General features: G+C 42.8%; 5 protein-coding genes and 1 non-coding gene across 8 annotated transcripts in view; 2 read left to right on the top strand and 4 right to left on the bottom strand.

Moving 5' to 3' along the window:
* Positions 1–2095, bottom strand: part of snx29 (sorting nexin 29) — a 109999-nt gene extending 107904 nt beyond the window's left edge. Inside the window, exon 1 of the mRNA XM_018738845.2 lies at positions 1380–2095. Within this exon, the coding sequence (XP_018594361.1) occupies positions 1380–1395 (16 nt within the window). The 5' untranslated portion in view covers positions 1396–2095. The remainder of the gene's footprint in view (positions 1–1379) is intronic.
* A 168-nt stretch (positions 2096–2263) lies between these two features.
* On the bottom strand, positions 2264–4294 carry tnfrsf17 (TNF receptor superfamily member 17). Its single transcript, XM_018739752.1, has 3 exons — positions 4155–4294; positions 3041–3181; positions 2264–2610 (listed from the first exon to the last, which is right to left on the bottom strand). The coding sequence occupies exons 1-3, from the start codon at positions 4273–4275 to the stop codon at positions 2333–2335; spliced, it is 540 nt and encodes a 179-aa protein (XP_018595268.1). The 5' UTR covers positions 4276–4294; the 3' UTR covers positions 2264–2332.
* A 1077-nt stretch (positions 4295–5371) lies between these two features.
* LOC108927345 (sulfotransferase family cytosolic 2B member 1-like) lies at positions 5372–9693 on the top strand. Its single transcript, XM_029246806.1, has 6 exons — positions 5372–5781; positions 6772–6983; positions 8149–8275; positions 8444–8538; positions 8902–9082; positions 9447–9693. The coding sequence occupies exons 1-6, from the start codon at positions 5643–5645 to the stop codon at positions 9569–9571; spliced, it is 879 nt and encodes a 292-aa protein (XP_029102639.1). The 5' UTR covers positions 5372–5642; the 3' UTR covers positions 9572–9693.
* LOC108927354 (sulfotransferase family cytosolic 2B member 1-like) lies at positions 5788–21908 on the top strand. 3 transcript variants are annotated; one of them, XM_029246808.1, is made up of 7 exons: positions 5788–5805; positions 17123–17226; positions 18789–19000; positions 20050–20176; positions 20345–20439; positions 20800–20980; positions 21345–21908. In XM_029246808.1, the coding sequence occupies exons 3-7, from the start codon at positions 18800–18802 to the stop codon at positions 21467–21469; spliced, it is 729 nt and encodes a 242-aa protein (XP_029102641.1). In that variant the 5' UTR covers positions 5788–5805; positions 17123–17226; positions 18789–18799; the 3' UTR covers positions 21470–21908. The 3 variants fall into 3 exon arrangements, with proteins under 3 accessions (XP_029102641.1, XP_029102640.1, XP_029102642.1); XM_029246807.1 differs by having other exon boundaries at positions 17123–17230; XM_029246809.1 differs by lacking the exons at positions 5788–5805; positions 17123–17226 and adding an exon at positions 16843–17098 and having other exon boundaries at positions 21345–21907.
* On the bottom strand, positions 9707–15578 carry rsl1d1 (ribosomal L1 domain containing 1). The gene is made up of 8 exons (XM_018740596.2): positions 14983–15578; positions 14269–14408; positions 13685–13823; positions 13396–13544; positions 13087–13188; positions 12555–12648; positions 11777–11902; positions 9707–11207 (listed from the first exon to the last, which is right to left on the bottom strand). Exons 1-8 carry the CDS (start codon positions 15022–15024, stop codon positions 10956–10958), a joined length of 1044 nt encoding a protein of 347 aa, XP_018596112.1. The 5' UTR covers positions 15025–15578; the 3' UTR covers positions 9707–10955.
* LOC114909239 (small nucleolar RNA SNORA55) lies at positions 12774–12905 on the bottom strand. The gene has a single exon (XR_003797180.1). It is a non-coding gene; the product is annotated as a small nucleolar RNA SNORA55 (small nucleolar RNA).
* Positions 21909–22940: the final 1032 nt, after the last annotated feature.

Here is a 22940-nt window from a genome sequence, read left to right as displayed (position 1 = left end):
CAAAATTGTTGACACTTAAAATGTTGCATTCTCAGATAATTTTGAACAGTAATATTGGGGAGAACCTTTAAAAATCAAGAAAAAGATGTGAAAATAATAAGAAAGTAGATAAACTTGTTGCATCTTACCATGATGAAGTATTATTTTCATCATATTTGGATCTAACACTGACCTCCCCCCAATCTTGTACGTGCATGATAAATGTGCTTAATTATAATTTTTTTCCAATAAAAATTTGTTGAACAATGGGTAAACCTTTATGCAGTTAATTGTGTGATGTACACTTGTTCATATAGCAGAAGGTGACAAGTTAACTGTACTCTAGTCTCACATCTGCATCCAAATCTCTCCTTCTGTTGATGTAATGCACTTGTCTTTTCTCTCCGAGATGTATGTCACGTTGCAGAAAAGCATCTGCTAAATGAAGAAATGCAGTGTAACTTGAGAAACACAAATCTTTCATTCCGAAACCCAACAACTGATTATAGAACAACAGTGAATGTCAGAATACAGCAGAGACATTTTAAATGCATTATGTTTCATTCACTAAAATACAGGGAAATCAGTGTTTGACACAGAAGTGCAGCTGACTAGTAGGTACAGTTTACTGCGCTCTGTATTGATCATGACACAAAACGCACTGCTTCCTCAAGGCTTTTCACCAAGATGCAACTATGGAACATACTGGAGTCTCACAAGTGTTTCCCCTGCATATATCTATACATGGTTTTTTTCTGTACAGCATGTGAAGTTATTGCACATTTTGAAAGCTTCATTCTCATTACAAATGATGTTTAGCAACACAGAAACTCCCAGCAGCCACAAAAAACAAATGTAAATTACTAAATGAAAGTAATTAAAGTGATACAAAATAAAGACTAATATCTGAATTAATTAGAAATTCTCCATGAACTCACCTAACAGTGACAATGAAGTTTTTAAAAGCTGCACTACACTGGTCAAGGGTTAACTAACAAATGATGAAGATACAATGTTTCCACCCCCCCAAGTGCATTTCTTTTTTACTGTATATTTCTTCTGGATACGTGTATTTTCGAAAATTGCCTGTCTGTAGGAAAGTGACTGTCTGCTCCTTCACCAGCCCCAATTTTCAAAGTGCAGCCATGTATGCATTATTATTAAGCTTTTTAAAGTGTGACTTAGAGAAGTGACGTCGAAGTTACGGATACAGCGAGTTATGAACAAACTTGGTCCCACTCGAGTTTAGAAACGGAAGAGCCCGCGCGCGCTTGCTTGGCGCATCCCGCCGTTTTCGTGCCACTTGTGCTCCCTCCTCTTCCTTTCTTTTCATGAAACGAATCGCAAAAAAAAAAAAAAAAGTAAACTTAAAATTAAAATAAACAAGAAAAGTCACTCACCGCTCATCCTGTCCATGATCCCCTCAGGTCACACACAGATGATGAGCCGACATGTAGCCTCACTGACACGCTTCAACTTCAAGTTCAACACGCCAACATGCTTTAATACTCGTGTTCAGCTAGTGAACAAACTGCCCGACTTAACCAAGTGAGGGGGGGCCCTAGGTCCACCAACGAGCAAATTAAAGCGAGTTTAGTGGCGGGGACACGCGCGCAGAGCCGCCGCCGGGCCTCGGCCGGGGAATACCTCAGCCGCCCGTCGCCATCAACGGCTGCACCCACCACAAAACACACGCTACGCACTCGCCTCGGGCACGGGCACGGGCACGAGCACGAGCGGTTCGGGGCCGTGCGGCGCCAGAGGGAGAATCGCAAAACCATAAAGTAGTAAGTTTTATTCTGATAGTTTGCAAAAGCGCCACGAAATATTCGAGCGCCTCTGCTGAAAAGTCATATGACTCAGAGGGAGTTCGGTCACGTGGGGGAGTCGTGGATGCGGGTCACGTGACGCGTGCGCGGAAGGAGCGGGAAGCTGCGCAGATGTTGAAGTTGGTAGTCGCGGGTTATGCCGCGGACGTGCCGTTCCGGTTGGGGAGTTAGCATTTTTATACTTAATATGGGACTTTTAATAGGCATCTTGGAGTAGGTTTGAGAAGTCTGACTTCACTGTAAATGGGTATTGTTACTAGAGAAGTATTAGCTTGCTTGGCTGGAAGTACCTAGCGATGACGAGGGCTATGCTCTTCTTGCCTGTGCTCTCAATCCCCTCGGGTGCCACTGGTAGTACCCCCCCCAAGTTGTTAGGCCGCTTTTCAAGCACAGTATATTTTGTCCGATCTAGTTAAACAATACTAATGCAGTGAAATCCTTCGACTCCAAAAGTAAACCACCTTTCGTAGTTCAAGAGCAGTCTGATCTCCAGTCAGGAGAACGCTGCTGCTGGCAGTCGTCACTCAGGTCACACACACCGAGCCCCACAAGCCCAAGGTCTTGTCCTCTGTGCAGTGGGATGCGTAGCTGTAGGTCTGTGCCGTTTTTGTGGTCACCAGTATAGTAGTACCCTCTTCGGTGGAGGGCAGCGGCAGACTTGAGTTGTACTGGGAGTCGCTGCTCTCCTCCTCTGGTGCAGGGTACCAGGTCGACGAGCCCCCGTCCTTTGCTGTGTCAGTCTGCTCGGTAGCGTCACAACCTCCCTCGCTTCCCGACTCCTCCGCCTGATCTTGGTTAGACCCTGCGTGACAGAACACCTGGTGACTTTCACGCACTAAGAAGAAACTGAACACGCACGCAATGTATGCGAGTCATTTCTCTAAATAAATGTGATTTACATGTTCATCGACATAAGCACAATTTCCGTTTTTTTTTTATTTTAATAATCTTTTTAACTGGAGTCGTGCTGATTTGCTTTACGACTCGTAACACTAATTTACATATTACTATCTGACGCGTTCTGCAAAGCAACGTACAATATAGCTACTTACAATTACATACCCATTATGCAGTGGGTATTTTTTTTACCGAACCATTTCACTGTAAATACTCTGTTGAAGGGCACTACAGCTGGCGGTAACATTCGAACCGGCAACCCTGGGAAACAACACTATTGTTGTATGAATATAAAGACAGCGGTTCGGTGGTGTTTCACTGAATTCGCCACATACCTTTTTCGACGGAGAGCTGCCTGCACCTTTTTTTGCGCAGTACGTGAACAAGCAGGGCCACCGCTGTGAAAGCGTTCAGGAACAAGAAGACGAGCAAGATGACCCACACGTTGCTGTTGTCCGGCTCCGGGCTTTCCGACGCTGTACACAGACATTAAAGACAAGAGCATTAAACACTGTTTTAGCAGATGAGCAGAAGCCCAAATTCTCACGGTAATGTTTCAAATGAACAGCTACAGGAAATTAATCCCAATTACATCTTGCATGGAATACAACATGCACCACATAAATATTATTGGACTTCATTTGATTTATGGATGAGTGACCCAGTGTAAGTAGTGTATCTAGCAGTGTAAGTCACCTTGGCGAATGAGTTATGTTGGCGCGTAACACTACATAGAGTTCATCGGAAGTCACTTTGGAGGAAAGTCTCTGTTAAATAAATAAATAAATGTAAATGTAAGATATGTGCAACATATTTTTCTCCAATCAAATGTAAAAGCTTCATACATGCTTAAAATACCATTTTCTATCATAATGCTCCTTTTTAGCAGAAGCACATGGGCTGCATAAGCCAAACCTGTAGGCTGATGGGTTCAAGCACAACTTCCTACAACTAGTGTAGTAACCTTTACCATTTATTCACTTACCTGATGCTTTTCTCCAAAGCAACTTACACTGTTGAGGTTACAATTATTTACCCATTTATACAGCTGGGTAATTTTACTGGTGCAAATGAGGGTAAGTACCTTGCTCAAGGGTACTACAGCCAGAGGTGAGCCTCACACTTGCAACCTTTGGGTCCAAAGGCAGTAGCTCTAACAACTACGCTACCAACTGTCCTTATCACCCTGCACTTCTCTAGTAAAATCCCCTGCGGCACAAATGCTTCAGCTAAAAGTGACAAATAGTTATTAAAGTTTCTGTATTTTACATACAAAATATTTCCTGCTTTGGGCTTAATTGTACAGGTCATGGGTTCACATGTCTTTCAAAAGAAGTTCTGTAAAAACAAACCCTTCCACTGCGACGGATTACACGTATTTCACATTGTTTCCTCACAGCCTCCTTTCACATCAGAGCATCTGAGCTGAAAAATGAGTGTTGCACTTACATCTGGAGCAGTATGAGGTGCAGCTGACAGGAGGCGAGTTGGAGCAACGGAGGTAGCAGGGTTTGCACATCTCCACCAGGCCGTCATAATAACTGTTCCTGCCACATTTACCCTTTGCCATGGTAGCAGCTATAGTACTAACCGAGAAACTGCAACTCGAGTCGCATTCTCTTCGATGTGAAGCATCAGTCATTACATTAAGCCTCTGGGATTGGAGGCCCTGATATAAAGAAACCAGAAAATGTAAATGACCTCTCCCTCTGGGGAAGCCCCCTCACAGAGGAAGAATGTATGTTTGACTTGAAAAAAAGTTTAAAGATATGGCAGAAAATTGGTTTTATTAAGGCTTTAAGGAAATCAGTGGCAATTTTCAGTCTAACAATTCTAGGATTTTTTTTTTTGATTGCTTGCTCTTTATTTTAGGATTATGTTTGCTTTCTTTTTCAAACTGATTAACCCAGCACAATTCTTTAAAATTGAAAATTAATCTGTGAAGTGAAAAAATCAGAAATAATGTGCAAATTAGACAACCAACATCTACAACCATTTGTCCTGAGTAGGGCTGTGGGGAGCCAGAGCCTACCCAGCAACACAGGGTGCAAGGGGAGACACCCAGGATGGGACACCAGTCCATCTCAGGGCACCCCAGGCAGGGCTCATACCCCAGACCCACCACATAGCAGGGACCGACCTAACATGCTGCACCACCGTGCCCCCTACCAAATCAGACAAAATCCATGTTTTTTGTAGCTCTTCTTTACAAGTTAATTCGATACGTAACAATTGTCCTCATGGAACAGGCAAGCAAACAAAGTTTTAAAAAAATCCTCTAGGGGGCGTCTTGTATTTTTGTCTCACCTGAGACAATCTTACTATAAATTAATTTTATACATTTTATTCATTATATATATTTGGGGGGAGGGGAGGGGAGGTGCGGTGGTGCGTTGGGTTTGACTGGGTCCTGCTCTCTGGTGGGTCTGGGGTTTGACTCCCTCTCTTGGGGTGCCTTGTCACGGACTGGCATCCCGTCCTGGGTGTGTCCCCTCCCCCTTCAGCCTTACGCCCTGTGTTGCTGGGTTAGGCTCCAGCTTGCTGCAACCCCACTTGGGACAAGGGGTTTCAGTGTGTGTGTGTGAGTATGTTCGAATAGGATAGAATAACTCTTGAAAACAAGCTGTCTACGTGTATATAAAGCACAGTATCGGTGGTCATCGTCATTCTAAGGAGGTTTCGGGTTGGGGGCCTCAGAGGCCACCGTGCAGCCCTCACTGCCTCTCTCTCATTTTCCCATCCTTTGCATTTCGAGTGTGCGTTTAAGGTCCCTGGGATGTGTCCATCACTTCCTTTTACTGGAGTGCCGCCTCTATTTTACCTGGCACTCCTCATCCTGCACGGAACGCGAGCGCGCGCGCACGCGCACACAGCACGCGTATACAAACACGCGCGCGCGAGCGCTGGTCCGGAAGGCTCTCGGACGCCACGAGAAAGATGACGGAAGCGGAGCTCTATCTCCAGTATAAAGGGGTTTTCGTCCCCAAACTGGTTCACAGCCCGGAGTCTCTCCAGTTCTTCGAAGAGTTCACTTTCCGCCACGACGACATAATAGCGGTCACTTACCCCAAGTCTGGTGAGTTTTTACCACGGAAACGAGGTAATAGGGGGGCTGCTGGCAGAGTAACTGTAAAAATGACACTCAGGTAAGAGACGAGCTGGTGGGACTGACAGTGACACGAGGGAAAGAAAAGCAGCGAGGAAAATGGATAAAATTGCGAGAATAAAGGCACTTTTTCATTCCACCAGGTTTAGGATTGTGAGGCTAATAAAAGTCATTCTCGCCGGCGCTGAAAAAAAAACTTGTGTGAGAATTAAACCCGTTATTATTTTATTAAAAGTGCGGAGCAAGTGTGAAGTGAGGTACCAAAATAAATAGTGAGGGTCACGGTGGGTTGTTCTAACACTGGGTGGGGGGTATTCTTAGCACATATGTTTATTAGACAAAATTTTGAAAAACACTTTTTTTCTTTTAAATTTCGGTAGAGAAATATGAGGCCTAACCCTTGGCCTCACGAGCTCGAAGGTGTAAATTAATGAAACTCCGTGTTTTTTTTTCTAACCACCCAATTAATTATTGTCACGATCGAGGTTATTAGCTGCACCAACTTTCTCTTACATTTCTATTGCGTCCCAGCTGCCTTAATTCGTTTCGTCCAAGTGTCGGAAACAAAAGGACTTTATTCTAAACCCTGCTGTTGTTGCTCAAGATCCGAAGGTCAAGCAAGGAAATCGTGCACGTGTCAGACGTGGCGACCCCAAGCCACCGACTAATGCTGGAGACTTACATTCACTCATTTAGCTGACACTTTTCTCCAAAGCGATTTACAGCATTAATCTTCAGACAGCTACTTACCCATTTATAAAACTGGATACTTTTAGTGGAGCAATTTAGGGTAAGTACTTTGCTCGAGTCAACAAGGTTACTAGATATAGCTGGGATTCATTCAAACCTTTGACCTGTGTGTCCAAGGGCAGCAGTTCTAACCGCTACAGTACTAGTAGTCCCCGGAAAAAAGAACAGCGAGTTGGTTTTAACCCTTAATATTCACACCTTCCTGTCTAGGTACTACATGGATGCAGGAGATTCTGCCGTTGATCGTGAGCGAGGGGGACATTACCCCTGTTCTGACCTTGACCAACTGGGACCGAATGCCCTGGCTGGAGGAGCACCGTGCCAAAGAGCTGAACCTTGAGCAGAGGCCACCCCCCCGCTTGTTTGTCTCACACTGCCATTACTCCATGATGCCTGAATCGTTCTTCAAAGTAAAACCCAAGGTACAGCTAGAAACACTCAGACGGAAAAAAGCAATAATGGACTTTGCACCAGATTACTCCACAGTGAGAGATGAAATGCATATTGTGCAAGGACTCTCTGTGTCCTTAATCTTCTGTTTAAGTCAGGGTCACGGTGCTCCAAAGTCCATCCCAGAAGGACAGGGCACAAGGCTAAGTAGGGTACACCTTGTACAGTAGCAGTTCATCACAGGGTCGTCCCCCATAGGCACACATACACTACAGGCAACTCAGCATCACCAATCCACCTGAACTGCATGTCTTTGGGAGGAAACCAGAGCACCCTGAGGAAATCCACATTCTCTAACACTACCCAGGCACCTTGAGGCAGCAGTACTACCCACTGCACCACATCATGTCCATTTAATTGGAAATGTCTGAAAATGTGCATGATTTCACATCAATTACTACATGTGTGACAACACATGACTCGAGAAACTAAGATGTGTTTTTTGCTGTTACATTTGTGCACTGCAAAGTGCGGCACAGGCAAAAAACTCTTTTTATCTTTTGAAACCTATGTACAACTTTATTGCTTGGACAAGAATGAATAAATGTTTACTCTGCACAACGTTCAAGTACAAGTGGGTGGCGTAGTGGCACAACGAGTAGTGCTGCTGTCTCATAGCGCCTGGGTGGTGTGAAAGCATGTGGGTTTGATCCCTGCTCAGTCTGTGTGGAGTTTGCATGTTGTCTGCGTGGGTTCCCTCCCACAGTCCAAAGACATGCTGTTCAAGTTCCCCCCTGTGTGCGAGTGTCACAGAGTGAGTGTGTTTCACTGATGCATGGATGAGTAACCCCTTGTAAGTAGTGTATTAAGCAATGTAGTCACCTTGGTGAGTAAGGTGTGTGGGCTAGTAACACTACATAGTATCCGTTGTAAGTCGCTTTGGACAAAAGCATCTGCTAAGTGAATAAATGTACTTTAACCACATATAATTTTCCAGTAATGGAATCTTATCTACCAAACAGCAGTACAGTAAGAGGTAGAGGCAGGAATAACTCAAATGCACAGCAACACGTTTTTGTAATTCCTGTCTGAGAACAAAAATTGTACCACCTGAAGCTGTTTCGTTTCTGAAGCGCCACTATATAAGACGAGGTTACATTGAATGCAGGCAAACTAATAATCTGGTTTCTCTCCCAGGTTATTTACGTGATGCGAAACCCAAAAGATGTTTTCACCTCTTCCTATCCCTACTATGGTATGGCAATGTACATGGTAAACCCTGGGACAAAAGATGAATTCCTGGAGACATTTCTGGATGGAAAAGGTAAAGCGTGAAGCTGAGTTAGACCAGTGAATTTTGTAGACGATTCCAACAAACTGATGACTGTTAATGTTGAATTACGTAAACTTTTTACTCAAAAATCACAGTGCAAATGCTACCATTTCAGGTAACATAACTATATATGTAAAGCTGTTTTTTGTGTTCTTACAGTGATATTTGGCTCATGGTTTGATCACGTGAAGGGGTGGCTTGGTGCCAAGGATCAAGATTGTATTATGTATATTTCGTATGAGGAAATGATACTTGTAAGTCCTCAGACAACAAGTACAGTATACATAGTGTGTGTACCCACAGTGTTCACAGATGTCATTTTACATTATTGCACCAAGGCTAAATGTACCTGTCAGCAACACTCTATAGGTGCTAAACATACAATAAGTTATTTTAATGCTGGAGAAAATTAATTACCTTATACCTTAACATTGTCATGCACATGTGCAATTGATCATAAGCACTTCAGGTTATGGCTTATGCTATAGATAAGAATCCATTTCTATGATTTAACCTGCAACTTTTCTTAATGTTCACCTGCTTCTATGTCTCACCATCTCACTGTAAACCAAAGTACCTGTCACAGCCACTTCTTTTTTTTCCCCCATTGAACACAGGATCTGAAGGCCTCCATCTCCAAAATCTCCCTTTTCATAGGGAAAACTCTGAGCCAGGAGGTCATCGAGAAGATTGCGGATCACTGCATGTTCAAGAACATGAAACAAAATAAGATGTCCAACTACTCCCTTGTGCCATCAGAGTATATGGACCAGAAGAAGTCTGAGTTTCTCAGGAAAGGTGGGACCAAAAGGGGCAGTTTAGTTTCATAGTGTATCGACACCTTAAAATGCAACATATAGCTGCTCTCTGCTTGGAAGGTGTATGACTGAAAACTTCACATTGCAGGTTGCTATGTGATAACATGATAAGTTATTTTCAGTTAGACCTGTAAATTTTCTGTTGGAATTGAAGAAAATTCCAAAGTGATGGTGATTAATGTTGAATTACATACCCTTTTTGTTTAAAAATCATGGTGCAAATGCTACCACTTCAGGTAACTACAGCTATTTATGCATTTCCTCTCAATTTTATACTTGTTTGTCAGTTTATAAATTCATATCAGTTTATTTCAAAAATTGACAAAAAATTGTATCCTTTTCAGGAATTGCTGGAGACTGGAAAAACAACCTAACAGAAGCCCAGGCTGCACGTTTTGATTCTGTTTACAAAGAGAAAATGAAAGATGTGAATTTTAAATTCATGTGGGACGAAAACATGCAGCTCTGATTCTTCGGTACAGGATGTATCTTCATCAGAAATAGAACATGAATTTTGTTCAAAATAAAGTATCGCTTTCGAGCCGTAGATGAGATCAATAAGCCTATTCCGTACAACGTCTAGTGAGGTTTGCTTCAGATTCTTACAATGAAACTGCTATCATGAAACGGCTACAGCACTTTCTGAATGTAGGCTACAGTTAATCTACATAAAGCATCTGTTTACTATCCTATTTCTGACTCTGTACCTGACCCATAACTGAAGTATTTTGAAAATGAATATATTTTGCTAATTTCTTTACCCTGTCTAATACATTAATGTAAAAAAGTATGATTTTATGCACCGGTAGTGATTTACAAAGGACTTACTTTTTACCATCAGTGACAGCTGTAAAGGTCAGTCTCTTGAACCAACGATGGAAGACATGCCTGTGTGTTTGTCATTTACTCTTAACACCATTTTGAAAAATAATTTATATGACCCTTCATATTTTCAGAGAAACTTTTTTTTCCTAAACATTTCTCTGACAATGTGTCCACATTTAAAATATCCATGCATATTGTTTCATAACTTTTTCCTTCACAGCACCTGAAATCTTGTTGAAATGTGTAATAATGTATATTGTTAAAAATCTAAGTACAATTATGTTCAGACATTTCTTTGCAGTTATATTTGTTCAAGTGCTTGTCATATTTACAAAGAAGGTTTAAATTGTTTGATTCAAATGATGCCTCAAAGTTAAAGATGAAGATGTGATTTTTTGTCTTTCATACCTTTGTGTTTTTTCCCTCTTTTCTGGCTTATTAGAAAATAGCTGACTTCTTTGAAATTGTGAAATGACAACTTAAAGCATCACTGTATCTCATTTTTGTTTGCAACTTTGAAACATTCCACATCTAACCTTCCGTGCCATTTTTTGCAGTCATAATACTATAATATTCCGTCATTCTTAATACTCCAGCCTTAAACTAGCAGTGTACCCATAAAATTAGACTGTGTTGTATTATTCCAATTGTACTTACAGCAATTCAAACTATTTAATGGGAATATAAAGGGGATACTGCACTTTCAATTCCCAAAACCATAATCTTGGAAACAAAGGGTCAACATCCACTATCTCCATTCAGCGTGTTTTTGGTGACCACAACCGTTCACAGACAGACATTCACTAGCCAAATTCTGAGGGTTGATATGGTTGAATGGGTTCTTTTTCTTAATCAGTGTAATTCTTACACCTCTGAGTTAAGTACCCATATTGTGCAAGTTTCACAATTGCACACAAGGAAAAACCTGAAGCTTAAGCACTCAGTCTCAGCATTTAAAATACATACAGACAATATGAGTGTATATATATGAAGACATTGTTTGCTTGCCTACACAACAGTTGCAAAAATTAACACGATTTGGGCACTTTTCTCCTTGATTTCTGAACAGGTGTTTTTGGACATTTCTTTGCAGAACGAGCCAATTTTACATTGGCAGATGTTGCCTTGCCCTTTACCGGGGTCTTTCTCTTCAACACCTTCTGTGTCCCACTGACTTTTGGCTCTTCAGGCTCTTCTGACTGCTCTCCTGACACGGGGACCGCACTGATGTCGGTGGTCTTGGCAGGACTTCCTTTCTTCCGTTTTTTCCCAGACGGAGCCTGCGAGTTTTACACAAGAAAGTCAAAGGAATCCACTGAACAAAGACGAACCTTAGCCGCACACATTGTTGCAGCCCTGGGCTGGCTGTGTTCATTCGTTCATTTTCCTTTCTCTTTTCCTATTAGGATGACTGTGCATGCATTGGATGGACTGGATGCACTTTGGTAAATGAATACCAAGTTAGTGATCCTGCCTCCTGTACCAGTAACCACAGATGGGAGGAATATGAATGCGCTCCCTTACAAGGTAGATTATCTGTTCCTGTTCTCTCACAACAGAACAGTTTTGTTTCCCTACCTGCGACACCCGGGTACAACTCCTGTGTGTGTGTGTGTGTGTGTGTGTGTGTGTGTGTGTGTGTGTGTGAATATCAAACATGAATACCTACAGTGACGACACAGGTAAGCAGAGTAAAAATGAGAACTTCTGTGAACACAAGGGCAAAATTATGGGACTGATGTCATCACAAGGGTAAACAGAGCAAAACAAACTCCTAGAATCAGTATGAATTCTGAAAACAAGTAAGAATGCCACAAAACCCAAGAGCTGTACAGTAATATAAATATACCCCAGATGAAATGGTCTTCTCCTCCGCCTCCTTCAGCAGGGACACGTGACTTAAGTCTGAGGTATACACAGGCAGAGCAGCTGAAGACTGGCTCTTGAGGTGAATGATTTTGATGCTCATTCCTTTCTGCAGAGAAAAAGTATGTGAAAACAAGCATTAAGAACACATACGAACAGGCATGTGAACTTCACCACAGCCGGGATGCCGATACGCCACATAGACCACCACAACTACAATCTGTTCCAGTTCATTGTCAGAAGTGCTTTAGTACTGCACATAGTTTTGTTTGGGTGAGACCTGCACAAATAACAAGCGGCACGGTGGCACAGCAAGTTGCGCTGCTGTCTCACAGGACCTGGGGATGTGGGTTCAATGCCTACTCAGTTTGTGTGGAGTTTGCATGTTCTCCCTCTGTCTGTGTGGGTTTGCTCTGGTTTCCTCCCACAATCCAAAGACATGCTGTTCAGGTTCCCCCATAGTGTGTGAGTGATGGAGAGAGTGTGTTCCACTGATGTATGGATGAGTGACCCATTGTAAATAGTGTATCTAGCAGTGTAAGTCACCGTGGTGAATAAGGTGTGTGGGCTGATAACACTACATAGTGTTTGCTGGAAGTCACTTTGAAGAAAAATGTCTGCTAAATAAATGAAAATAAATTTAAATGAAATAATCAAAAATGCCTTTTTGGTGCAGACTATATTGTGAAGACAGTTCAGTAAATAACACATTAATATCTCAGCACAATCAACGAAAGGATTTGCCGCCATAGCTGACTGACCTGCGGTAAATTTTCTGTGACGGAGTTGACTGTAGCGATGATATTTTCCACTATGTGATCAGCAGGCATTCCAGAATGACCTACGTGAGCCATGCTGGAACATAACGTAAACACACAAACGCTGAAAATCATGGTCCAGGGACAAACAGCACTCAAATTAAAAAAAAAAAGAGGCTGTGAGTGGAAAATTAACTGCTTGCATAACTGATGCAATGAGAAAATTGTGTCAAAGTTGTAGAGACAAGCCCCTACTGAAGAGGGAAGCCCATCTGGATTTACTTTGAATTACTATGGCACCATGTTTACTCCAGCCCACCACTGAAACAGAAGGGCAGGATTTTGCTGGAGTGCCATCATCCGCATACAAATGTTTCTTGTAAACTTGAACACATCCCAATTTGATTGCTCAATCTCTAATAATTAATAAACAGTCAGAATGCTTAAAGCTGTGACTCACAGCGATGCCATAGATTTAGGTGCAGTATAAGATGACCTAGGGTGTGAAATATAGATAAAACATGCAAACTCTCACCAGCAGCTACCCTTCTTGGAGATACAGAGTGTAGAACCCTGAATTATTTTTTCCAGGCTCTTTGCAAGCTGCTTGGACAGCAAATCCACTGACAGGGGAGCTCTGAAGTTACAAAGAAAAGAGCAAGAAGAAATTGACTCAACTGCCTGGGATCTTTTCTTAACTACATAGAGTTTTGTAATTGTCTAAATTTTTCCTACTGTATAAACTCAAACTAAAAAAAAGCCAAAAGTGAGTGAGAATTCATAGTTTCCAATTCCCAGGCAATGTGAGACTAGCAATATTACTAGTAAAATACCATAAATTTACTTTTTGCTCTGATAAAAGTGTTTCCCAAGGTGAGAGGGCAGTAGACGACGAACACGAGCATCTGAGAGGAAAAGGTCAAAGTTCCCCAGCAACCTCCGCTTGGATTCAAAGGATTTATATTCTGTCTTCAGCACCTTGAATGGAATCACCTGACAAGGAGGACAGGATCCAGATTATTGTCACATAGCAAACAAAACCCAAAGCGTTGACATTAACCACTTGCACACACTATGCCTTAATACACATTAGACATACGCAGCCTTTTTTTGTGCACAGCAAAAATAGGTACCTCAGTGACACCTTTGACTCCCCTTTCTGTGAGCAGCTTCTTATAGAACCTCTCAGTCTGGTCAGTGGTCATTTTGGGCTCATCTCTGGTGAAGAGGCAGACCTCACTGACCTCCGTACGGATGCCATGAGGCAGTGGTCTACAAAAAATTTTTTTTACACTTTTTTAGATGCTTTTGTCCAAAGTGACGTACGTCTCAGAAAACAGTACGAAAAGTACACTACACCAACAGACAGAGAGATCTTCACCCCAGTTCTCCATGCCTCCACTTAATTTTTAACAAGGCTGCTACTATGATAGGATAGGGAGGCACTTTATTAATCCCTGCAGGGATATTCACTTTTGCTGGAAATCTGCTAGTCAAGTACTGTTTTATTCTGAAATTGAAGTGTATCAAAGTCATAGGGACAAGCCACGATGGTAAAGTAGGCTCATCTGGATATACTTTTGAGTCTCTGTGGCACTGCAACTGCCCTGCTCCCAGCACTGAGACAGAGGGAAGGCCTTGCTTGGAGTGCGGTAGCAGATGAAACAGGATCCGTGTCACGTTTGGTGACGACAACTGTCCGGAGAGCGGAACTTACACGCGAATTGTTTTCTCCTTCTTGGGGATTCTCCAGAGTGTGAAGAGCAGGGAAACCCGCTGGCACTCATTGAGGAGCAATAAATCTCCAGCAGTACGACTCTTCAGGTAAGCCAGAAGACACTGCACTGCCTTCTTCACCTACGGAAAACAAATCACAGTAATCAGAAAAGCATACAGCTGGATCCTCAGTCAGTGTTACGAGTAAATCTCAATCTCTTTTCAGTATGTAGCATTACACGCTAAGCCATGGAGAGGAAAATACGCTGAATTCTTCTACTGGTCAAAACTGTGGACACGAATCTCCATCAAGTTCCTTTAGTACTTTGATCACAGGTGACTGAGGTTTCAGAAAATCATCATGTCCCAAAACTCCAACCTGGCTGATCATGTGTCTGGTACACAACTCACGGTTTACTAATAGTAGTAATAGGGCACAAAATACACCATAAATACCAACAGCTAAATATTACGTTAAGCTAATTAACATTCGGTATGTTTTTCCAAATATATCAGAAAACAACTTTGATCCCTCAGTAGTTACTCATGAAGAACAGAAGTTCTTCCCAGTACGCCCAATTACAGCGTTACATCCCCCCCCCAAAAAAAAATAAAAAACAGAAACTAGTACTGTTAGACTGCTTTATGTTCTCTTTACTGTAAAACCTTCAACAACCCAGTTAACTTCTAACAATTTATGACGCCTTGTCTGTACCTGAGCTCTATCCAACTCTACTGTTCCTTTACCGTCCGCCATGCCGCCTGCACGTGTACTAGAGACACTCACTGCGCATGCCCCAAACCTGCAGCGGACTGATTTGAATCGTTAAACTTTATTTGAACACGCAATTGAAGACGCTGAAGCCGCTGTCCGAGGTCGAGTGCAAATCGTGGCAGCGCGTCGTAATACGGTGCAAACATTAGTGCCACACATTCGTTTTTGTGATGTTATTGAAATTGCCGTGGTCTTCAACTGTAATGTCTGACTGGTAGTGTACGTGCGAACATCTAGCCTCCAAATGCGTTTTGCCGTAACCACAAACATACAGGATTTTAAAAATGGCCCTAAAATATTTAAACAAACGCATAACGCCTTAGTTTAAAACAAAAAAAATACTAAAGATCGTTATCTAAAATAACTGCAGATTAAGATCAGATAGGACAGTAGCGGGCCACATACGGCCCGGTGGGATGTTTAATCCGGCCCGTCGAGTATTTACAAAATTGTCCTAAACTAAAGACCGCTTTCATTTCGCCTTTTTCCTGCAATATCCTGCGTTTCATGATTCCACTAGATGGCGCTGTTCACCAACAACACTGTTCCCACTGAAATTGAATAAAAGTTTTCTTTACTTTTTAGGTAATGGGTTTCCCATGTAATTTATATTAGTTATTAGACCAGTGGAGATCGGTACTAGAGGGTTTGTTGCAAAATCAACCACGTCGCTGCTGTTGGAGTTTGGTTTTAGGGGTCAGTCGTTAAGAGCAGCCATTAAAGGCTTGTCAGAGGTAGCAGAAAGATCTAGTCAGTGGTTGTGGATGAGGAGGCACCAGGGTGTTTGGGGGAAGCACACTTGAGTGGGGAGTACTCACCTAGGTGAACATCAATGGTTTGAGTTTTGTTGTCACCTCCATATGCTGGTATGGTGTATTGGTTGGTTGTTGGTGGTTGGGGTGGTTTTTTGGTGGGTGGAGTCGCTGGGATGGCACTGTGGGCATGGAGGGGGGTGGGTCTGGGACGCCAGATCTCGCCGTTGAGCCTTCTGGAGGTGTAGTGGGCTCAATTCAATGAAACATCAATGAAGGAAGGTGCCCACTTGACAACCCCAACGAAGTGCACGCGGTGGCTCCCGGCAAGGAGGATGGTGTTTGCCCATGATATTTTTTGTGAAGGGAATTGGTTGGTTTTGGGAGGGATGGTATATTGTGGCATGGTTGGTTTGTCTAGCCCCCTTGGTTTTTGGCACGAGGGGTTGAATATCTTTCCCTGTGTATTATTGTATGTAGTTCATCCCCCCCCCCCCCATGTGCTACTGGCCCGGCCCCTCTGTCAAATTTTAACCCTAACCCCCTCCTCCCCCTCCATCACGTGCTGCAGTGTGCCAAGCACAGCGCTGGCGGCACTTCGCTCAGCTGAGCGCCGCCAAGAAGTTGCTTCAGTCTTTGTTCCCGTCTCTCAGACTTATCAAACACTGTTGGCTGTATTTATATAATAAAATATTATATATTATATACATGGGGTGAGGTGGCGCAGCGAGCTTGGCCGGCCCCTGCTCTCTGGCGGTCTGGGGTTCGAGTCCTGCTTGGGTGTCCTGTGACGGACTGCCGCGACCCCGCTTGGGACAAGGGGTTTCAGCCTGTGTGTGTGTGTGTGTGTGTGTGTGTGTGTGTTCGAATAGGATAATGTAGAATAACTCTTAAAAACAAGCTGTCTACGTGTATATAAAGCACAGTATCGGTGGTCATCGTCATTCTAAGGAGGTTTCGGGTTGGGGGCCTCAGAGGCCACCGTGCAGCCCTCACTGCCTCTCTCTCATTTTCCTATCCTTTGCATTTCGAGTGTGCGTTAAGGTCCCTGGGATGTGTCCATCACTTCCTTTTACTGGAGTGCCGCCTCTATTTTACCTGGCACTCCTCATCCTGCACGGAACGCGAGCGCTGGTCCAGAGAGCGCCCGGACGCCACAAGGAAGATGACGGAAGCGGAGCTCTACGTCCAGTATAAAGGGGTTTTCGTCCCCAAACTGGTTCACACCCCGGAGTCTCTCCAGTTCTTCGAAGAGTTCACTTTCCGCCACGACGACATAATAGCGGTCACTTACCCCAAGTCTGGTGAGTTTTTACCACGGAAACGAGGTAATAAGGGGGCTGCTCTGCTCTGGCATTAAGTGACGAGCTGGTGGGACAGGACAGTTGCCAGTTTCAGACGGGAGCAAAAAGCCCACGCAGAGGACGTGTGTGTAAGTGCGTAAGTGCAGCGTTCGAAGTTTATTAAACACGTTACTTTAGAACTGGGATTGTCTGTCTTTACTAAATAAAACTGACAGAATATAAAAGATTAGATGGTGGCAGCGGCTAGAATGGTTTCTGTTTAGAACTCGTTTTATTGAGATTATTATTATCCACCGGAAACTTGTTGTGAGGACTAGTCAAGTGTGGTAGTTTGGACGGACTAAAAACCTCCACCGCCCTGCCTTTTCCATGGACTCCGACCACCTCTCCACATTCTGGAAATCTTGGAAATACCGGTTTTATCCTCTACTTGGATCTTACCATGTCGGGAGCGGCGAAAAAGACTAAGTACATAAATGTTAAAACTGCCTCAGGCAACAGCGGCCGGGAACCGCTGGACACTAAAAATGGTGGTGACGCAGCCGCGGGGACGCGAACGGAAAAGAGCGTTTTTTTGAAAAAATGAGATGAACGCTGTAATCTCAGTCTGAAAGAGACTTTGAACGTTATCGATTGTTCACGAAAAACCCGCGAGACGGACAATCCATCGATAATTACGTCACGGAGTTGAAAACGCTCGCTAAAAACCGTGTTGCCAGGTTCGGCTCCGGCTCCCCGCGACCCCACTTGGGAGAAGCGCTTCAGGATGTGTGTGGGTGTAGAGACGTGCGTACAAATAATGCAGAGCAGCACAACTGTCCAGGGAGAACAGCAAAAACCAACCAGCACTGCGACCGACTGCATGCAAATTCTGCGGGAAAAGTGCACGAAGAAAATAAAAGCAAATGCCCAGCTTTTGCAAAGAAATGTAAAAAGTGTGAAAAGGAAAACCACTTCGCAGCCAAATGTAAATCTCAGTGAGACCGGAGGAGAAAAGAAATGCTTGTAGGAAAAGAATTAGTGAAATTTCAGATTTGACTGCGCTGCTAGCTGTAATTCATTTACATTTATTCACTTAGCAGACGCTTTTCTCCAAAGCAACTTCCAATGAACTCTATATAGTGTTACCAGGCCACACACCTTATTCACCAGGTGACTTACACTGCAAGATATACTACTTACAAGGAGTTACTCATCCATACATCAGTGAAACACACTCTCTCTGTCACTCACACACTATGGGTGAACCTGAACAGCATGTCTTTGGACTGTGGGAGAAAACCAGAGCACCCAGAGGAAACCCACACAGAACATGCAAACTCCACACAGACTGGGCAGGGATCGAACCCACATTGTCTCGCACCACAAGACAGCAGCGCTACTCACGGTGCCACCATGCCGCCTCCTAATGCTGGACACTTACATCATTCATTTAGCTGACACTTTTCTCTAAAGCGATTTACAGCATTAATCTTCCAACAGCTACTCACCCATTGATAAAGCTGAATCATTTTACTGGATTAATTTAGGGTAAGTACTTTGCTCAAGGGTACTATAGATATAGCTGGGATTCAGACCTTTGACCTGTGTGTCCAAGGGCAGCAGTTCTAACCGCTACACTACTAGTAGTCCCCGGAAAAAAGAGCAGCGAGTTGGTTTTAACCCTTAATATTCACACCTTCCTGTCTAGGTACTACATGGATGCAGGAGATTCTGCCGTTGATCGTGAGCGAGGGGGACATGACCCCTGTTCTGACCTTGACCAACTGGGACCGAATGCCCTGGCTGGAGGAGCACCGTGCCAAAGAGCTGAACTTTGATCAGAGGCCACCCCCCCGCTTGTCTGTCTCACACTGCCATTACTCCATGATGCCTGAATCGTTCTTCAAAGTAAAACCCAAGGTACAGCTAGAAACACACACACACTTTCTAAACCGCTTGTCCCATTCGGGGTCACGGGGAGCCAGAGCCTAACCTGGCAACACAGGGCGTAAGGCTGGAGAGGGAGGGGACACACCCAGGACGGGACGCCAGTCCATCGCAAAGCACCCCCAGCGGGATTCGAACCCCAGACCCACCGGAGAGCAGGACCCAGTCCAACCCACTGCGCCCCCCCATCAGCTAGAAACACTCAGACAGAAAGAAGCAATGATGGACTTTGCACCAAATTACTCCACAGCAAGAAATTAAATGCATTTCATGTGAGGACTCTCTCACTGTCCTTAATCTTCTGTTTAAGTCAGGGTCACGGTGCTCCAAAGTCCATCCCAGAAGGACAGGGCACAAGGCTAAGTAGGGTACACCTTGGACAGTAGCAGTTCATCACAGGGTCGCCCCCCATACACACACATACACTACAGGCAACTCAGCATCACCAATCCACCTGAACTACATGTCTTTGGGAGGAAACCAGAGCACCCTGAGGAAATCCACATTCTCTAACACTACCCAGGCACCTTGAGGCAGCAGTACTACCCACTGAACCACATCATGTCCATTTAATTGCAAAAGTCTGAAAATGTGCATGATTTCACATCAATTACTACATGTGTGGCAACACATGACTAGAGAAACTAAGATGTGTGTTTTTTGCTGTTACATTTGTGCACTGCAAAGTGCGGCACAGGCAAAAAAACTCTTTATCTTTTGAAACCTATATACAACTTTATTGCTTGGACAAGAATGAATAAACGTTTACTCTGCACAATGTTCAAGTACTTAACCACATATAATTTTCCAGTAATGGAATCTTATCTACCAAACAGCAGTACAGTAAGAGGTAGCGGCAGGAATAACTCAAATGCACAGCAACACATTTTTGTAATTCCTGTCTGAGAACAAAAATTGTACCACCTGAAGCTGAGGTACCTCCTTTTTGTTTCTGAAGCGCCACTATATAAGACGAGGTTACAATGAATGCAGGCAAACTAATAATCTGGTTTCTCTCCCAGGTTATTTACGTGATGCGAAACCCAAAAGATGTTTTCACCTCTTCCTATTACTACTATGATATGGCATCATACATGGTAAACCCTGGGACAAAAGATGAATTCCTGGATAAATTTCTGGATGGAAAAGGTAAAGCGTGAAGCTGAGTTAGACCAGTGAATTTTGTAGACGATTCCAACAAACTGATGACTGTTAATGTTGAATTACGTAAACTTTTTACTCAAAAATCACAGTGCAAATGCTACCATTTCGGGTAACATAACTATATATGTAAAGCTGTTTTTTGTGTTCTTACAGTGATATTTGGCTCATGGTTTGATCACGTGAAGGGGTGGCTTGGTGCCAAGGATCAAGATCGTATTATGTATATTTCGTATGAGGAAATGATACTTGTAAGTCCTCAGACAACAAGTACAGTATACATAGTGTGTGTACCCACAGTGTTCACAGATGTCATTTTACATTATTGCACCAAGGCTAAATGTACCTGTCAGCAACACTCTATAGGTGCTAAACATACAATAAGTTATTTTAATGCTGGAGAAAATTAATTACCTTATACCTTAACATTGTCATGCACATGTGCAGTTGATCATAAGCACTTCAGGTTATGGCTTATGCTATAGATAAGAATCCATTTCTATGATTTAACCTGCAACTTTTCTTAATGTTCACCTGCTTCTATGTCTCACCATCTCACTGTAAACCAAAGTACCTGTCACAGCCACTTCTTTTTTTCCCATTGAACACAGGATCTGAAGGCCTCCATCTCCAAAATCTCCCTTTTCATAGGGAAAACTCTGAGCCAGGAGGTCATCGAGAAGATTGCGGATCACTGCATGTTCAAGAACATGAAACAAAATAAGATGTCTAACTACTCCCTTGTGCCATCAGAGTATATGGACCAGAAGAAGTCTGAGTTTCTCAGGAAAGGTGGGCCCAAAAGGGGCAGTTTAGTTTCATAGTGTATCGACACCTTAAAATGCAACATATAGCTGCTCTCTGCTTGGAAGGTGTATGACTGAAAACTTCACATTGCAGGTTGCTATGTGACAACATGATAAGTTATTTTCAGTTAGACCTGTAAATTTTCTGTCGGAATTGAAGAAAATTCCAAAGTGATGGTGATTAATGTTGAATTACATACCCTTTTTGTTTAAAAATCATGGTGCAAATGCTACCACTTCAGGTAACTACAGCTATTTATGCATTTCCTCTCAATTTTATACTTGTTTGTCAGTTTATAAATTCATATCAGTTTATTTCAAAAATTGACAAAAAATTGTATCCTTTTCAGGAATTGCTGGAGACTGGAAAAACAACCTAACAGAAGCCCAGGCTGCACGTTTTGATTCTGTTTACAAAGAGAAAATGAAAGATGTGAATTTTAAATTCATGTGGGACGAAAACATGCAGCTCTGATTCTTCGGTACAGGATGTATCTTCATCAGAAATAGAACATGAATTTTGTTCAAAATAAAGTATCGCTTTCGAGCCGTAGATGAGATCAATAAGCCTATTCCGTACAACGTCTAGTGAGGTTTGCTTCAAATTCTTACAATGAAACTGCTATCATGAAACGGCTACAGCACTTTCTGAATGTAGGCTACAGTTAATCTACATAAAGCATCTGTTTACTATCCTATTTCTGACTCTGTACCTGACCCATAACTGAAGTATTTTGAAAATGAATATATTTTGCTAATTTCTTTACCCTGTCTAATACATTAATGTAAAAAAGTATGATTTTATGCACCGGTAGTGATTTACAAAGGACTTACTTTTTACCATCAGTGACAGCTGTAAACTTTACAGTAAAGGTCAGTCTCTGGAACCAACGATGGAAGACATGCCTGTGTGTTTGTCATTTACTCAACACCATTTTGAAAAACAATTTATATGACCCTTCATATTTTCAGAGAAACTTTTTTTTTTAAAATATTTCACACATTTTTTCTAAACATTTCTCTGAATGTGTCCACATTTAAAATATATATATCTATGCATAATATTCATAACTTTTTTCCGTCTGGTACACAACTCGTCACGGTTAGCGTTAGGGCACAAAATACACCATAATACCAATGGCTAAATATTACGTTAGGCTAATTAACATTCGGTATGTTTTTCAAATATATCAGAAAACAACTTATCGAAACAGTAAGTAGTGTTCAGCAATCAAATTGAATGATGAACTTCTTCGGACCGGTACGCCCAAACCAAAACACGGCGTTACACATATATTTTCCTTTATTTTTTTTTTTTTTTTTTACTTGTGCTGCTGGACTGCTTTATGTTCTCTTTCCTGTAAAACCTTCAACAACCCAGTTAACTTCTAACAATTTATGACGCCTTGTCTGTACCTGAGCTCTATCCAACTCTACTGTTCCTTTACCGTCCGCCATGCCGCCTGCACGTGTACTAGAGACACTCACTGCGCATGCCCCAAACCTGCAGCGGACTGATTTGAATCGTTAAACTTTATTTGAACACGCAATTGAAGACGCTGAAGCCGCTGTCCGAGGTCGAGTGCAAATCGTGGCAGCGCGTCGTAATACGGTGCAAACATTAGTTCCACACATTCGTTTTTGTGATGTTATTGAAATTGCCGTGGTCTTCAACTGTAATGTCTGACTAGTAGTGTACGTGCGAACATCTAGCCTCCAAAATGCGTTTTGCCGTAACCATAAACATACAGGACTTTAAAAATGGCCCTTTAAAATATTTAAACAAACGCATAACGCCTTAGTTTAAAACAAAAAAATACTAAAGATCGTTATCAAAAATAACTGCAGATTAGGATCAGCTAGGATGCCAGGGTCGACACGCATCCGTCGCTGCACTCGGGGTGTCGTTCCCTCACTGTCCAGCAGGTGTCTCTGCGCGAGAGCGC

Source organism: Scleropages formosus, chromosome 20 (assembly GCF_900964775.1).
Source record: "Scleropages formosus chromosome 20, fSclFor1.1, whole genome shotgun sequence".
NCBI lineage: Eukaryota > Metazoa > Chordata > Actinopteri > Osteoglossiformes > Osteoglossidae > Scleropages > Scleropages formosus.
The sequence above is the reverse complement of the archived record's forward strand: the minus strand, read 5'-3'. Positions and strand labels throughout refer to the sequence as shown.

What these genes read in the sequence shown, in the direction of transcription:
- tnfrsf17 (XM_018739752.1), bottom strand. Translation starts at nt 4,275, where the DNA reads ATGGCAAAGGGTAAATGTGGCAGGAACAGTTATTATGACGGCCTGGTG. An exon ending in CACCTCATACTGCTCCAGAT is followed by an intron (nt 3,182 to 4,154) that starts GTAAGTGCAACA and finishes GTCTGTGTACAG; the next exon opens with CGTCGGAAAGCCCGGAGCCG. An exon ending in GCAGCTCTCCGTCGAAAAAG is followed by an intron (nt 2,611 to 3,040) that starts GTATGTGGCGAA and finishes TCTGTCACGCAG; the next exon opens with GGTCTAACCAAGATCAGGCG.
- LOC108927345 (XM_029246806.1), top strand. Translation starts at nt 5,643, where the DNA reads ATGACGGAAGCGGAGCTCTATCTCCAGTATAAAGGGGTTTTCGTCCCC. An exon ending in TCTTCAAAGTAAAACCCAAG is followed by an intron (nt 6,984 to 8,148) that starts GTACAGCTAGAA and finishes TTTCTCTCCCAG; the next exon opens with GTTATTTACGTGATGCGAAA. An exon ending in CGTATGAGGAAATGATACTT is followed by an intron (nt 8,539 to 8,901) that starts GTAAGTCCTCAG and finishes CATTGAACACAG; the next exon opens with GATCTGAAGGCCTCCATCTC.
- rsl1d1 (XM_018740596.2), bottom strand. Translation starts at nt 15,024, where the DNA reads ATGGCGGACGGTAAAGGAACAGTAGAGTTGGATAGAGCTCAG. An exon ending in AAGGAGAAAACAATTCGCGT is followed by an intron (nt 13,824 to 14,268) that starts GTAAGTTCCGCT and finishes AATTTTTTGTAG; the next exon opens with ACCACTGCCTCATGGCATCC. An exon ending in GAGTCAAAGGTGTCACTGAG is followed by an intron (nt 13,545 to 13,684) that starts GTACCTATTTTT and finishes CCTCCTTGTCAG; the next exon opens with GTGATTCCATTCAAGGTGCT.
- LOC108927354 (XM_029246809.1), top strand. Translation starts at nt 16,960, where the DNA reads ATGACGGAAGCGGAGCTCTACGTCCAGTATAAAGGGGTTTTCGTCCCC. An exon ending in TCTTCAAAGTAAAACCCAAG is followed by an intron (nt 19,001 to 20,049) that starts GTACAGCTAGAA and finishes TTTCTCTCCCAG; the next exon opens with GTTATTTACGTGATGCGAAA. An exon ending in TAAATTTCTGGATGGAAAAG is followed by an intron (nt 20,177 to 20,344) that starts GTAAAGCGTGAA and finishes GTGTTCTTACAG; the next exon opens with TGATATTTGGCTCATGGTTT.